The 14,962-nt window shown below is 38.6% G+C and overlaps 1 protein-coding gene across 1 annotated transcript in view; it reads left to right on the forward strand.

The window, feature by feature from the left end:
• The window catches only part of LOC140334682 (uncharacterized), a 28,596-nt gene extending 15,957 nt beyond the window's left edge, over positions 1–12,639 (forward strand). Inside the window, exons 10-11 of the mRNA XM_072416923.1 lie at positions 11,794–11,976; positions 12,433–12,639. Coding sequence (XP_072273024.1) covers positions 11,794–11,976; positions 12,433–12,639 — 390 coding nt within the window. The remainder of the gene's footprint in view (positions 1–11,793; positions 11,977–12,432) is intronic.
• The last annotated feature ends 2,323 nt before the right edge of the window (positions 12,640–14,962 follow it).

The raw sequence follows: 14,962 nt of genomic DNA on the forward strand, positions 1-14,962 counted from the left end.
AAAACTGGTGCGTCTTATGGTCCAGTGCGTCTTATGGTCCGAAAAATACGGTAAGTATTTATACATGGGGATAATTACAACTGCTTGAACAGACACAAATCTCATGCTTCTACGGCACGATTATCTCACAATACAAGGGGGGCAGGGAGCAGCTCCCTCTGCTGGCAGCACTATCTCATAGAGGAGCAAAGGAGATGTGGGCATCCCTTCCCCCACAAGACAAGAGTAGGAGGGAAAGGAGAGGGCCAGATCTGAAAGCTCTGCGGGCCGGATGTGGCCTGAGGGCCGTAGGTTGGGCCCCCTGTACTAAACAATTTTGATCAGACACAAACATTGCTTCAGAAAAGATGTAACCAGCAGTATCTATTCTAAATCTCTGTTCTGCCCATGCAGGAAAAGATTTGCATCAATACCAACTCTCCCAGCAGCACATTGTCACCTTTCCTTTGTTTCTCCTCCGGTAGGACCGGGAGTTCTGTTTGAGATCTCTCCTCTCATGTCAAGGCACTGAGCCATTCACCAATATCTTACCCCTCTCTAAGGAACATCTAAACTATAAATGAATGATAATGGTGGTAGGTATGGAACACAAGTTTAACAAATGGTTCATGAAAGAATAGTTTACAAACTCCAGCACTAAGGAAGAGGAGTCTCATGCGTCCCTATGCCCAGAAGCGTTGGGGACTTTCTTCACTCCTAAAAGCTAAATTGATTGTTGGGAGCATTGCTGGGCCCAGCACCCGGTCTCCTTACATTTTTTGGGCCCACGTTCTCTTTCCAACTAAGTATCTAATAATGGTATTTTTGCTTGTTTGATTTTGTTGAATACTGCATGACAAATCTGGAGTTCTGAGGACCTTAGGTGAACACAGCTTTAGATTCATAGGTTGCAAAAAAATCTTTAACCTTTTAAATCTTTCGGCAAATTTACAATAGAGCTACCAAATGTGACCTGTTTAGGGGCAGCATGCTGAAATATTATATCAGTACAAGGTGAGTTATAGCAATGGTATGTGGAAATACTTACATGCAATGGGCAGCGGTCAGGCCCATAGTTCTTAGTGGATAAAGTTGCCCCGTAAAGCATAAACAATTCATTTTTAGGATTTCTGCTAGAAACATTTTCTGATATCTTTGTCCACACTGCTCTAACAATGCGCTATTACTTTATGAGTCCCCCATGGGCTGTTAAGGAAAGAAAGAATATTTTCAGCACCAAATTTTTATACCCTAAAATGATGGACACTGAGCCGGGTACTTACCTCCCAACCAGAGCAGCACAACACATAAGGTCTTATTCTACATTGAGATCCAGTAAATGTTTTGTTTTACAAAATCTCTAATTTGCCTGACAAAATGTTTTTTTTTTAGGAGAGTAGAGCCTCCCTCTGTTATTTCACAGGACCAATTGAGCATCCATCCCCAATGTGGCCAGCGTGGGGAAGCAGTGCAACCTACCCACCTAACAGTCATCCGGGAGCAACAGCGCTTACCCCACCCACAATAGGGCAGAACGCGGCATATCATCACACTGGGGATGACACCACGGCACATGACACCAGGGAGCAATAACAGTACACCAGTACTCTAGAACTGGCTTACAACGGCAATAGCCCCGCCACCCATGAACAATAGGCTAAGCCTTCCCACTGTACTGACCTGGGAGAAATTAGCGCATACCACCCTACCGAAAACCCAGGAGTACCCCAACCCCAAATACTAACACCTGATAGTGCCAGCAAATATGTCCCCGCCAAACTGACCTTGGGAGGGAAGTGTAGATTCTCCCGCCACCAGCAGCCAATCAAGGAGTAAAAGGAAACTAACTCCCATTACCAACACCTGTAAGAAACCCTGTCAACCCAACCCCAGCTTCCAGCGAGCGCGGATTTTATTGATGAATCAGGGGCAGTATCTATTAATTTCTGTTTCAGTGACAACTCAAATTTTAGATCTTCACCTTTTTTTGAGCTTGGTGACAATGGTAACAAAGGCAAATAAGGGGGGGACTCTCCTTGAAGGGGGCAAATAGTACTGCGGCTGTGCATAAACATTAAAGATGGATACCTCCTTGGTACCATTATGACTGGACATCATTGCACCCACTGGAGTTCCTGGAGGGCATTTGAAAATTCCACAGCACAAAAAAAAACCCTTTGGGCAGTATTGTTAATACTGCTCTGTGATTGGCTGAGAAATAGGAAACCCTGATGACAGCTCAAGCATCATCAGGGTTTCCCTTTCCTCAGCCAATCAGGGAGCAGAGTAATCAGCGGAGCTTTACTATGCTGACAGCTCTGCTCCTCTGATCACTGCCACAGCCCAGGAGGAGCTGTGACATGTATTACTGAACATGTCAGAGCTCCTCTTGGGCTGCAGCAACAATCAGTGGAGCAGAGCTGTCAGCATAGTAAAGCTCCGCTGATTGCTCTGCTCCCTTAGGAAAGGGAAAGCCTGATGACAGCAAAGGCATCATCAGGATTTCCCTTTCCTCAGCCAATCTGTCAGCATAGTAAAGCTCCGCTGATTGCTCTGCTCCCTTAGGAAAGGGAAAGCCTGATGACAGCAAAGGCATCATCAGGATTTCCTATTTCTCAGCCAATCACAGAGCACTAGGGATGAATGGGCACAAGTCTCCCCATTTATCTCTAGTGCTGAATGGCTGAGAAATGTAAAACCTCAGCCAGAGCACTAGGGGTGAATGGAGAGGCTTGTCCTCATTTAACCCCTAGTGCCCTGCAATCCCTCACTGTCATTGGGATAACCTGTAAAAAAAAAAAAAAAAAAAGTTAAATTACACAAACACACATTAATAAAAATAATTTTAAATTAAAGCCTATTTTTTACTTATATTTTAACCCTTTCAGGGAATGAGTAAGGGGATTTTTGTACCCCTCTACTCATTCCCCAGGGTGGGGAGGTGGAGATCTGGGGGTCTCCTTATTAAAGGGGGCTTCCACATTCCAAAGTCCTGCTAAAAATGTTTATAAAAGCCCCCTTTGTTTTCAGTGGAAGCTTTCATAAAAGCTTAAAAACGCTTGAAAAAGCCTCCATTGAGTTCAATGGAAGCGTTTTCCCACGTTTATCCAGCGTTTTAATTTTTTAAATGTTGCAAGCAACGTTTAAGATAACACTCAAAAACGCGCCTGAAGGAAACGTCCTGGTGTAGATTAGCCCATGGGAATGCAGTCCGTGTAGATTAAAGCTGCATACACACGTCCAATACCTATCGTTAGAAACGACCGACGGACGACCGATGAACAACCGATTGGCCAAAAAAAAGTGACCAAGGACGCCGACGAACGAGAATTGTCGTTGGAAATGAACGACCGCCACGTTGGATCTGATTGGCCGACGATCTTTCACTATCTATCGTGTATGGACGTTCAGTGATCATGCATGTTTCTGGGGTACACTTTCTCCTTTACATGTCCCTCCCTGCATCGTTCAAATGATTGTATCTAGCGTGTGGACACTGTTGGTGGATTATATATGAACGATCATATTGTTACAGCATGTACAGAATTGTGCACAATATGATTGTTCAAGTATAATCGTGCATAATCGTTGATCGGTCGTAATCGTTCATTTTCTAACAAAAATTATTGGAAGTGTGTACCTAGCTTTAGCCTAAAATTGATTTGACATGTGCTCTTTAATCTTCATGTGAAGTACAGGGGTATGTAATAGTGTTATGTATCCTTTTATAATGTATCTATTTACATCTGTTTGGAGGCTGTAGAAGCTCTACACAGTGCTGAAAAAAACCCAAATGTTTCCTCCTATTGACTTTAATGGTGTTCGACTTTGACATTCGACCACCCGAATAATTTTGCTACATTCGAGCGAACAGCTGCCGAATCAAATAGTGAGCTATTCAACCAGGACTAGTTATAACAATTCATTAAGGTAAACCATCAGACCCGGAATACTGACACTTTCCCAACAAGTATCATCAAAGGGACTTTCTTTACATTTTGGTATTTCTGATATCTTGAGTTTTGTGTTGGGTTTTCCCTTATTGCAAAGTCTGGTAAATCTTAGAATATAACAATGAGGAGCCTGCAAACCTGATGACAGACAGACCCTGGATAGTTTCATGGAGCTGCCAATGGACAACAAAGAATGCTTTACCTGCGTGTGAGAAAATAGTCAGCAGTCCTTTCAGCAGGTGGAATGCTCCTCTAAGACATCCCCAAGGTCTTCAAACAAACAAATGGGTAATTATATTGATCACAAGGACTTCAACCATGGCCCCTGAAAAATAGAGAACATTCTCTTATTTCAAATGTCATGCAATAAGCAGAGAACTAAGTTGTTATTTTTAAATGTAAAGATTTTTAGCTATGTGAACTTGCAGTTTTTTTAAAAAGCTTCATCATTTATGTTTTGTAAAATATTAGTGTCTGGCTATTTTACAATACATCTTGCATCGGTATCTAAAATATATCCCGAAAGATTATTTTTCAGTTTTGGACAATGAAGGTTGAAAAGCGCAGTCAATGATTATTGTTACTTACCATTAAGATTATTTTCTTTAATGTCCTGTGTTGGAAAGCTGAAGTTGAGTGGAGTTCCAAAGTAAGAATTCTCCTTTCCTAAACATTTTCTACTAGACATGTATTCCATATTATTAATATTATTATCAAATAGTATTTACATAGCGTCAATATATTATGCAGAGCTGTACATCAAATACGGGTTACAAATGACATTGTTTCATTATCTATTAATTTCTGTTTCAGTGACAACTCAAAGTTTAGATCTTCTCCTATTTTTGAGCTTAGTGACAATAGTAACAAAGGCAAATAAGGGGGGGGGGACTCTCCTTGAAGGGGGCAAAGAGTACTGCGGCTGTGCATAAACATTAAAGTTGATACCTCCTTGGTACCATTATGAGTGGACATCATTGCACCCACTGGAGTTCCTGGAGGGCATTTGAAAATTCCACAGCACAAAAAAAACCCTATGGGCAGTATTGTTAATACCTTCAAAGAAAGTGTCCTACCCTCTCTTTCTAGTGACAACTTTGTGTTATCATGTGAAAAGGAACCAATGGATAATGTTCCAATGGGAAATTAGGACAAAAAGAAATTATTTATGACTTATTAGTTGCCCAAAAAAAAACATAAGTAAGCATCCAAATATAAGAGTCGCAGGCTTCTTTAGAGATAAACCCCACATGTTTCGCCAGAGAGATTGGCTTCCTCAGAGGTAAGTATGGGCTAGCAAAATATTGGCTAAAGTATAAAGGGGGGTTTTTCAACATAGACATATAAAATATGAATTTACCAACAGTATCGTTTTGTAATTAAAGAAACATTGTGACGGACGCCTGCTCTCAGCCCACTCCCTGCACATAGACTTACTGCTCAACAACAGTCCACGGACCAGCAGGCTGAAGAGGGTCCGTCACGAGGCAAGGTTACCACTCTGTTACCCCTTGCCAACACACCATCACAGGTAGACTGCCACCATATGCTAAGACGGAAGCACACACCGTTACCCTTGACAATGGCAGTTATGATTCTGCTTCTTTAATACTGTCTGTGACACATGGGTTATGATGCTTTGTGGATACTTCCAAAATGCCCTTGTTTTAGCCATTATTATTAAGTTCATAGGTACAGGTTTTATGAACTGCCAACCTCCAGATTAATAAATGCCATTTTTGCCACTTGGCTGTCCAATCACACAGTACATCCAGGTCTGCTTGTAGATTATAGACATCCTGTATGGACTTAATTCCATGACATAGTTTGGTGTCATCTACAAACACAGAAATGGTATTTTTAACCAAAAATTCTTTATCATTTATAAAGATGTTAAACAGTAAAGGTCCCAACACTGAACCCTGGGGTACACCACTAATACCCTTACACCATTCAATGAGTATCAGTCAATAATTACAACTCTCTGGATGCTATCTTTAAGCCAGTTCTCCATTTACAGATTGAATTTTCTAAACGTATAGATGCCCAAACTTGCATTTTAATAATCTGTGGGGTACGGTGTCAAATGCTTTAGCAAAGTCCAAGTACACTATATCAACTGCTACTCCACTGTCTACCTGTTTACTTACTTCCCCATAAAAAGAGAGTAAATTTGTTTGACAGCTTTGGTCTTTCTTTAATCCATGCTGACTAATCACTTAAAAAAGAATTTTATAGCAGAAACTCCTCTAGGTCATTTTTTATCAAACTCTCTAGGACCTTTCCAACTATGAACCTTAAACTTACTGGTCTGTAGTTATTTGATAATGATTTTACTCCCTTTTTGAAAATAGGAACCACATTGGCCTTACGCCAACCCATTGGTACCATACCAGTGTTTGAAGAGTCTCTAAAAATTAGAAACAATGGCTTTGAAATAACTGAGCTGAGCTCTTTGAGGACACATGGATGTAATTGATCGGGTCCTGGTGCTTTGTCAACCTTAATTTTGTCCAACTGTTTCTCAGTTGTATCAATTTTGAGCCATTGTGATTCATTTAAGTCAGTGACATTACTATTAGCAATTTAAACTTCAGCTCATCCATTTCCTTTGTGTACACAGAGCTAAAAAAAATTGTTTAGTATATCCGACTTTTCTTTATCCCCAGTTACCGAACCCAGAGACATCCTTTAATCTCTTTTTTACATCTTTTGTTATATTCTTTATAGGTTTCAAATGATGAAGGTGAACCTTCCATTTTATATTTTTGGGATGCCCTTTTCTTGTTCTTTATGGCTTTTTTAACATGTAGAACAGACTTGAAAAATTCCAATTTGTTATAAGCACCGCATTGTTGGAAAAAACTAGGTCCAGCAGATTATCAGTTGGGGCTTCTATAAACTGTACCATAAAATTATCTTGTAATAAATTCATAATACATAAATTCATGTACACCATTTTGATGTACCTGTATCGCCATTGCTCCAGTCAATGTCGCTCAGTCGTTAGCACTCCGGCCTTTGCAGCGCTGGGTCCCAGGTTCAAATTTTGCCCAGAACACTATCTGCATACAGTTTGCAGGTTCTCCCCGTGTTTGTGTGGGTTTGTTCCGGGTACTCTGGTTTCCTCCCACATTCCAAAAACATTGAGTTAGGTTAATTGACTTCCCCCCAAAATTGACCTTAGACTGATAATGTCATATGACTATGGAAGGAATATTAGATTGTTATCCCCTTTAGGAAACAGCTAGTGAAATGACTATAGACTTTGTACAGCACTGCATAATATGTTAGCGCTATATAAATACTTTCAGGGTTGTTAAAATCTGCCATTACAAAAACTATGCCATCTTTTAAAGCCCTTTCAATCTGTTCCCATATTCAACTCCACCCATAATATCTCAACCACATCACGTGTTCCATCAACAATTTCATCTTTCACATTCACTTTCAGATCACCTCTCACATACGGAATAATTTTTCTGTATACAATTTAAGTGAAGGACTCTTCCACCTTTTAATTGTAAAGTGTCGAATATTTAGGAAAGGAGTAACCTTACTTCAGAAAGATCTCCATTTTTTAACTTCATCCAATTTTAACTTCAACTTTGTTTCCAACACAGGAAATCGAAGACAATGATCTCAATGGCAAAAACCAAAGAATCCTTGACTGGGTTTTTCAACCACATTCTACGTTATCCAAAACTGAAAAATAATATTTCAGATAGACTTTAGACTCTGATGCACTATGTATTGTCAAATTAGCAAGACAGCAGTACATACAAAACACAAATGATAAAGCTTTTTGAACAATCAGGAAATTCACATAGCTAAGAATCTTTACATTTGAAAATTACAACTTACAATTGCATGACCTTTGATAGAAGGGAATGTTCTCTATTTCTCTGGGTTATGTTTAAATCCTGGCCGCAAAATTGTTACCCTTTGTTTGAAGCCCTCAAGGATGTCTTACAAGTTACAACAGCATTCCACCTGCTATGAAAGGACTGCTGACTCACACACAGGTAGCCCATTCTTTGTTGTCCATTGGCAGCATTATATAACTATCCTGGGTCCTTCTGCCATCAGGACAACAGACTTCTCATTGTTATATTCTAAGATTTCCCAGAATTTGTTATATATCAAAAGCTAATAGAACTCACCGGAAAACTCAATGTTATGAGAATCACCAAAATACAAAAAATGTAACTGATACTTGTTAGGAGAGGTTCAGTATTCCAAGGGCTGATATTTATATTGTCCTCCTCTGTTTACCTTAATGAATTGTTATAACACCAATGAAGACGTTGGCTATGGAATGCCAACTAACCCCTAATTGTGTTTTTTTTTTTTTTGGCTTCTTCTCTCATTATTGCCGTGTATTGGGCATTACAGATGCTTTTCAGATTATAATGAAAATGCTTGTGTCAGGAGATACTTATGAGCCCAGCAATCCTGTGCTGCGTGCCACCACAGTATCTCTTCCCATTTATTCTGTCCAGTGGTGACACCTGCAGCAGCAAGGAAATAGCATAATCTTCAGCTTCCCTTTAGCCGTGCAGCCTGAAATGTATCTCAGCATCCCCAAGATTGTAAGCTCTTCGGGGCAGGGTTCTCTCCTCCTGTATCACTGTCTGTATTAGTCTGTCATTTGCAATCCCTATTTAATGTACAGCGCTGCGTAATATGTTGGCGCTATACAAATCCTGTTTATTAATAATAATAATCCCCAGCACACACTGAGGCTATGCACAGCTGAAGGGAATTTCAGGAGCCAATTAGAGCTCATGTGCTTCCATTGACTGCTAAGGCTTTATAGCCTTTCTGCTCCCAGTGATCCTGTTGTAGCATTAAACTGGGCTAATCTATGCTGGAGAGTTTCTCCTATGATATACTGCTGACCTTGCCTGTTTCTGACCCTGTGAGTATATGCCTTCTGGACTGCCCTTTTGCCTGTGACCCCGACTCTGCTTGTGTTTTGCCCTTGTGTACCTCGTCTGGAGGACAGATTATCTGAGTATCACCTCTGCTCTGTGTTCTGGACTTGTCTCTGTTGGAATTTTGGTACTGCTCCTGGTCCTTTGCCAGCCCTTCCCCAGACACCATCTTATGTTCACTAAGCCCTGGGGGCAACCATGTTCTGGAAAACACAACCCGTCTCCCGAGGCTGAGAGGGGGCTTTAGGTGAAGACTGCGGTGTTAGATTGGGGGACTGGTGTCTGGTGAGTACTGTTGCTGGACCAGGGTCTTACCGCTTGTTACTGTGTCTGCAGATAACTGTCCAGAGAGCTTTGTTTTTATAAAAATGTAAATTATATAAAATATTATAAAAATGTAAAAAAAACTAAAAATAATCCCCGTAGCGGTAGTCTCGAGTGTGATTTTACCTGCAAAAAGCGGTAATCCCGAGTCTCAAAGATAAAAAAACCTCCCACTTACCTTGTTTCGTTGTCGTCCCCCAGTGTCCTGCTCGTCCCTGCAGCTCCTTGGGACACGTCTTCTTTCTTCGATCTTGTCCCGGCGTGTGCAGAGACCTTCTGCGGGAGTTTCCTGTGACGTCAGTGCATGCATTGGTTAGGTTGGAGGAGCGGCGGGTAATTCAAATAATTTTGTATTGGATTCAATACAAAATAGCTGTATTGATCCCAATACAAAGAAATCCTTATATAATATATATAAATAAATATATATATATATTATACATTTTAGTGTACAGTTATATTACATGTTTACCTATTTTTTTTAAGATTTTTGTGTTTTTTTATTTAAACTTTATTAATGAATTTAATAAATATTGGACATATTTTGGTGAGTTATGCCTAAGAATTATAGGCCTACAATGTAAAATAAAATGTAAGAAAAATGTAAGGCTTTTTGCATGAAAATACGGACAGAATTAGAACACTAGGAGGTTAATGAACAATATCACCATTTGTAGCTGTTTAATTCTTCAATCACCTTAGGTAATTTTCTATTACAAAAAGCTTTAATAACTATTTTTTTTTTCATTTTTTACAAATTGGAATTTTTCTTATACAATGCCAGAAAACAACAATGTTAATAATGTCTAAATAGTTAAAAATAAATAAAAACACACAGACTTGATAAATATAATTCATGCATAGGACCTGATTTATTAAAGCTCTCCAAAGCTGTAGAAGATACACCTGTGAACATCTGTAAACTTGGGTATTCCCAAAAAATTGATAATTCCCTAAAATTGATTTCTTAAAAGTAATTTGCTTTATGTTAGCAAATGCTTTCAATCCTTGACCAGATCTATTTCAAGTTTGCGGGATGACCCAGGTTCACTAATAAAAGTGTATCTTCTCCAGCCTTGGAGAATTTTAATAAATCAGGCCCATTGTCTCCAAGAACAATAAATTTGGTGAAGTATTTTTGCGCACGGGATATTTTAACACTGGAAAAATCTGGTGCTGTGTACTCTTTTCTTGTAGACTTCTAGGTGAAAGAGTCCTTCCTCACAAAGAAAGGTTGAATATTGTTTGTAGCATCCTGGTCAGAAAGAAAAGTAATTTGCAGAGAAAAGGATACGACTGATTAGGGATTATTCACTAAATTGTATAGACACTCACACTGTATAGACATAAAGTGAAAGTTCTCCACTCCAGTAATAAGTTTCACGATTTTGTATTGCTATTTACATATCAAAAACATTTATAAATGACCATGCAACATTCCAAGTCCAGAAGCTAAGATAATCAATGTAATTTGCAAAGCAAGCAAATGGCATGAGCACTAGAGTTGTTAGAAAAGAAAAAAAAACAAAACATAATTTTGTTTTTTGCAGCCAACATTTCAATTGGACCTTGATAAATGTAACAAAAATCTGTCTAACAAAACATTGGTTGCAAACTGTTTTTTCAATTTTTCTTGTTATATGTATGCAATTTATTATAATATAAAACTGATCATTGTTTAACCTCCCTAGCAGTAACCCCGAGTGTGACTCGGGGTCGAAAAACGTTGCTACAAGTGGTAACCCCGAGTCACACTCGGGGTTGGAACACCTAGGGCAGGTTAGTAAATAGAGCACTTACCTGATCCTGCGCCGTCCAGCACGGCGATCTCCGTCTTCTCTCTTCTTTCTTCTTCCTGCTTCTGCATCTCATGAGTTACCGGGGGAGTTCCCTGTGACGTCGGTGCGTGTGTACGTCCCAGCCGGGCGGGGCGGGAAATTCAAAATCCATTTGTATTGCATTCAATACAAAATAACTGTATTGAATGCAATACATTGGATTTTTATGTGTAAAAGCCATACATTGTTTTCAAGAACATTTATTTTACAGTATATATAATACTATGAGTATAATATGTATTTTTTTTTATTTATTTTTTTTTTAATATATAGATTTTTTTAAATGATTTTGTGTTTCAAACTTTATTATAATCATACTATTATTATATACCCTAAAGTAAATTTTCATGAAAAACAATGTACCGCATTTAGACATATAAAGCCAGAAAGAAATGAACCGCTAGGGAGGTTAAGAAACAGCCCTATAATTTATAACTTGGACTGGAAGGATACTAAATGATTTATAACCCTTGCAGAATTTACCTTAAATGTTTCAGCTACATATATACAACTGATACAATGCATGCGGGGCTGGGTACTATAAAATGCTTGAATTTTATCAATTTAGGAGAACACATGTTGCCTTTTCTGAAAAAGATTGGAAAGTCATATCACAGAAAAGGGGGAAAGGAGACATCTAAGGAAGAAGTAAAGAATACTTTCATTAAAGATTTGCTCTTATTGCAAGACGGGATGCCAAGTTGTTTTGCAAATTGAACAGTTGTTGCAGTTATTGTAACTCCTCTTTTTTGTTTCATACAGACAAACTCCAAGCTCCTAATGGTGGAGATTGACTCCTTTCAGATGGTGGAGGTGGACTTGATTGGAAATGATAAGTGTGAAAAGATGTATCGGGACAGTTTAGGCTATGATTCAAATCAACGGGTGATTAAAAAAGACATGATTTGTGCCGGCTATAAACAGGGTGGAAAAAGCAAGAGTCAGGTATGTGAAAATCTTTTAAAATGCAGTTTATTATAATTTATTATAGTCAAAGTAAAATCATTGATCCCCAAAAAAAAGAATTTCACTTGCTAATCTCTTGGCATGAGAATTTTAATCTATATTTATCAAATTTCATTCAAAAATCTAATATGCTGAGTGATAATTATTATGTAACTAAATATACATACATTGCTATCTTTTTCTCTTCTATCTTCTGTATATACTCGAATATAAACCAAAATACCTAATTTTACTTGAAAAAACAGGACAGCTATACTGACCCAAGTATGAAGCAAGGACACAAAATGCAGCTATCACTGCAAACATTCTAATTAGTAATCCACATAAATCCTAATACTATTATTGTGATTAAATATACCCATGGTGTTTTTGATTAACAGTTAAATAAAAGGTGAAACATTTGGAATTTTTTCATGTTTTGTTGTGTTTTCCCAGGGTGACTGCGATGGCCCCCTCATGTGTAACCTGAATGGAGATTGGGTGCTGTATGGTATCATCAGCTGGGGTTTTGACACTAGTGGGCCCAACCTTGCCGGAGTCTACACAAAGGTCCAGAATTACCAGTCCTGGCTGGAGAAGTATGAGCCGAACATCTGCTATGGCAAAGGAGGGGTACCTTCATCTCCAAACAATTCAGCCTAACAATATGAGATAATGCCCCTGATTCATCATTGAAATCCGCGATCGCTGGAAGCGCGATAATACGCGCGACCAACGATCGCGGATTACCGCGGTCCGGGACTCAAGTGCGCGCGTACAATCGCATCCTGAATCTGCCGGCCGGATTCCTGCCATGCGCAATAGGGGTCGCGAATCTGCCGATTAAGGCAATTACATTTCAGCTGCGCAATTAAGGAGGATCTAAGCACAATGGTGCCAGTAAAAAGCTGTCGGATAAGCGCGGCTCCGTGCGCGAGCTTTTCTGGATCGCTAATATGAATGCGCGACCGATAATCCGATTTTGCTTGATGAATCAGGGGCAATGTGCTCAACTCAACAAGAGAAAAATTATACAAAAATTACTAATTCAGCTTCCTTATGCCACTGGAATAAAGGTGATGGCATTGGTATCAGGTGCGGCTTCCTGTAACTTTTATTTCATAATTCACTTTTTCCATTTCCTTTTCCCTATGATGACCCGTGATTCATTTTCCAATGATTACCCCGTGATTAATTCAGCCAATAACATTCCACCACAGTCACTGGGACAGGCAGTTTAGAAGTCCTGCTGAGGAACAATAATAACGTGACTGTGGTTCTAATGCTCTCTATGTTGGGGTTCCACTTTATTCTGTAATATTATCAATACTTTGTAGGACAAAGAAACCTAACACATATTGTTGTATGGTTGCTAAAGGTCATCTTGAAGGGGAGTCCTGTTGCTCGTCCCACGAAGCATGGTCTAGTGGTTGATAAATTCAAGCCATAAATTCAAGAACACACGCTCCTTCTGTGGCTCAGAGGTATGGTAATCTCTCTATACGTTTATGTGAATCTTAGAATCCTCTAAAATTGGTGACCAGTGGAAAAAATGACCCTCCCCCCTCCTTTTCACAAAAAAAAAATATAATTGGTGTCATCCTGGCTTTACCAGATGTTGTCAGACCAAGAACTATGCATATTCAAATGGGAGGTTATTCCGCCACAGTATGAGGAATTCCTAGCAACCTCTGGAGGAACATATGTTAAGAATGATTGGTCTAGCATTACATACACAAATTACCCAACTCCATATACTTATCCTACCATCTTTTAACCCAAAATAATGCAAGTTTACCTTATTTTACAGGGTAGTTAATACTAATGGCAGCCATTATTTGGTTAGGTCATAGAAGGAGAGCTGTACATACAGGAAACAGAATTCTCTTGACTACAGAAAGCTCGGTTCTAATGTAGTTATTTAGGAAGGGTTTATAATTGGATATAGTTAAATCTTATATGTGCCTAGCCTCATAATTAGAAATATGATTAAGAGGAGATAGAGACAGACAGGCTTTTATAGGCAATGTGATGTTTGTGTTTATTGAGTGAACAAATTCATGTGGCCCTGATTCTGAGACCAACTAGTTTAAACCAAGTGATAACATAATATATGTGAATACAAAATGATAATAAAAATATATTTTTACGTAGACTTGTTGTTGTACAATATTTTCTTGTTTCTATTTTAAAGTCAGTTTTAAAGTGTTTTAAAGCGCCCGACACGTTTCACCTTTTGGCTTCCTCAGGGGACCAATGAGATTGAGAACTTTAGATCATACTGTACAATTGTATATAGGGGACAGCTGAATCAGTGAATTCTGTGAGATCTGGCTGCAGATATATGAAGAAAAAGGTACTGAGAGGGATTTTAAAGTGAGACATCTGAGCAGATTTATGCTTAAGGTATTATGGGGTTTAGAAATATATTCATATTTTGTCAAGGTATCATCAGCAGAAAATCTTTAAGTGTGATAGCAATCAGTGTCATATTATTCTGCGCAGAAATCAGTTAAATACCATTGAAAACAAGGCAAATTTTTACCAGTCAGGCTGTGAATTCTTGAACCACTAAAAAGGCTATAACTTGAAGAGAAAAGCAGTCGTGCATATCATTGTGGAAAAATTTGGCCCATTTTTCCTTACAACATTATTTAAATTCACTAAGGTTTTTGAGCATGTGTTTATAAACATCTCTCTTAACCACCTGGGCGTTACACTGATGTCTGGATTTCTGTACCAAAAGCGTTACAGGTTTTAATGAATGTTTTTTTTTAATTGTAGACCTGTAACTTACAGAAATATGTCCGAATAGGGGTCTAGTAGATATCATGAATATAAAAAATATTTGAAACACACAATCATGTAAAAAAAAAAATACTTTTAATAAAATAAAAGGAAAAACACAAAAATCAGCTTAAACATGACTACATAAATAAATGAAAAATACTGAAAATGCGATTATTCGGTATACTGTATAGTAATA

This window comes from Pyxicephalus adspersus, chromosome 7 (genome assembly GCF_032062135.1).
Source record: "Pyxicephalus adspersus chromosome 7, UCB_Pads_2.0, whole genome shotgun sequence".
Taxonomy (NCBI): Eukaryota; Metazoa; Chordata; class Amphibia; order Anura; family Pyxicephalidae; genus Pyxicephalus; species Pyxicephalus adspersus.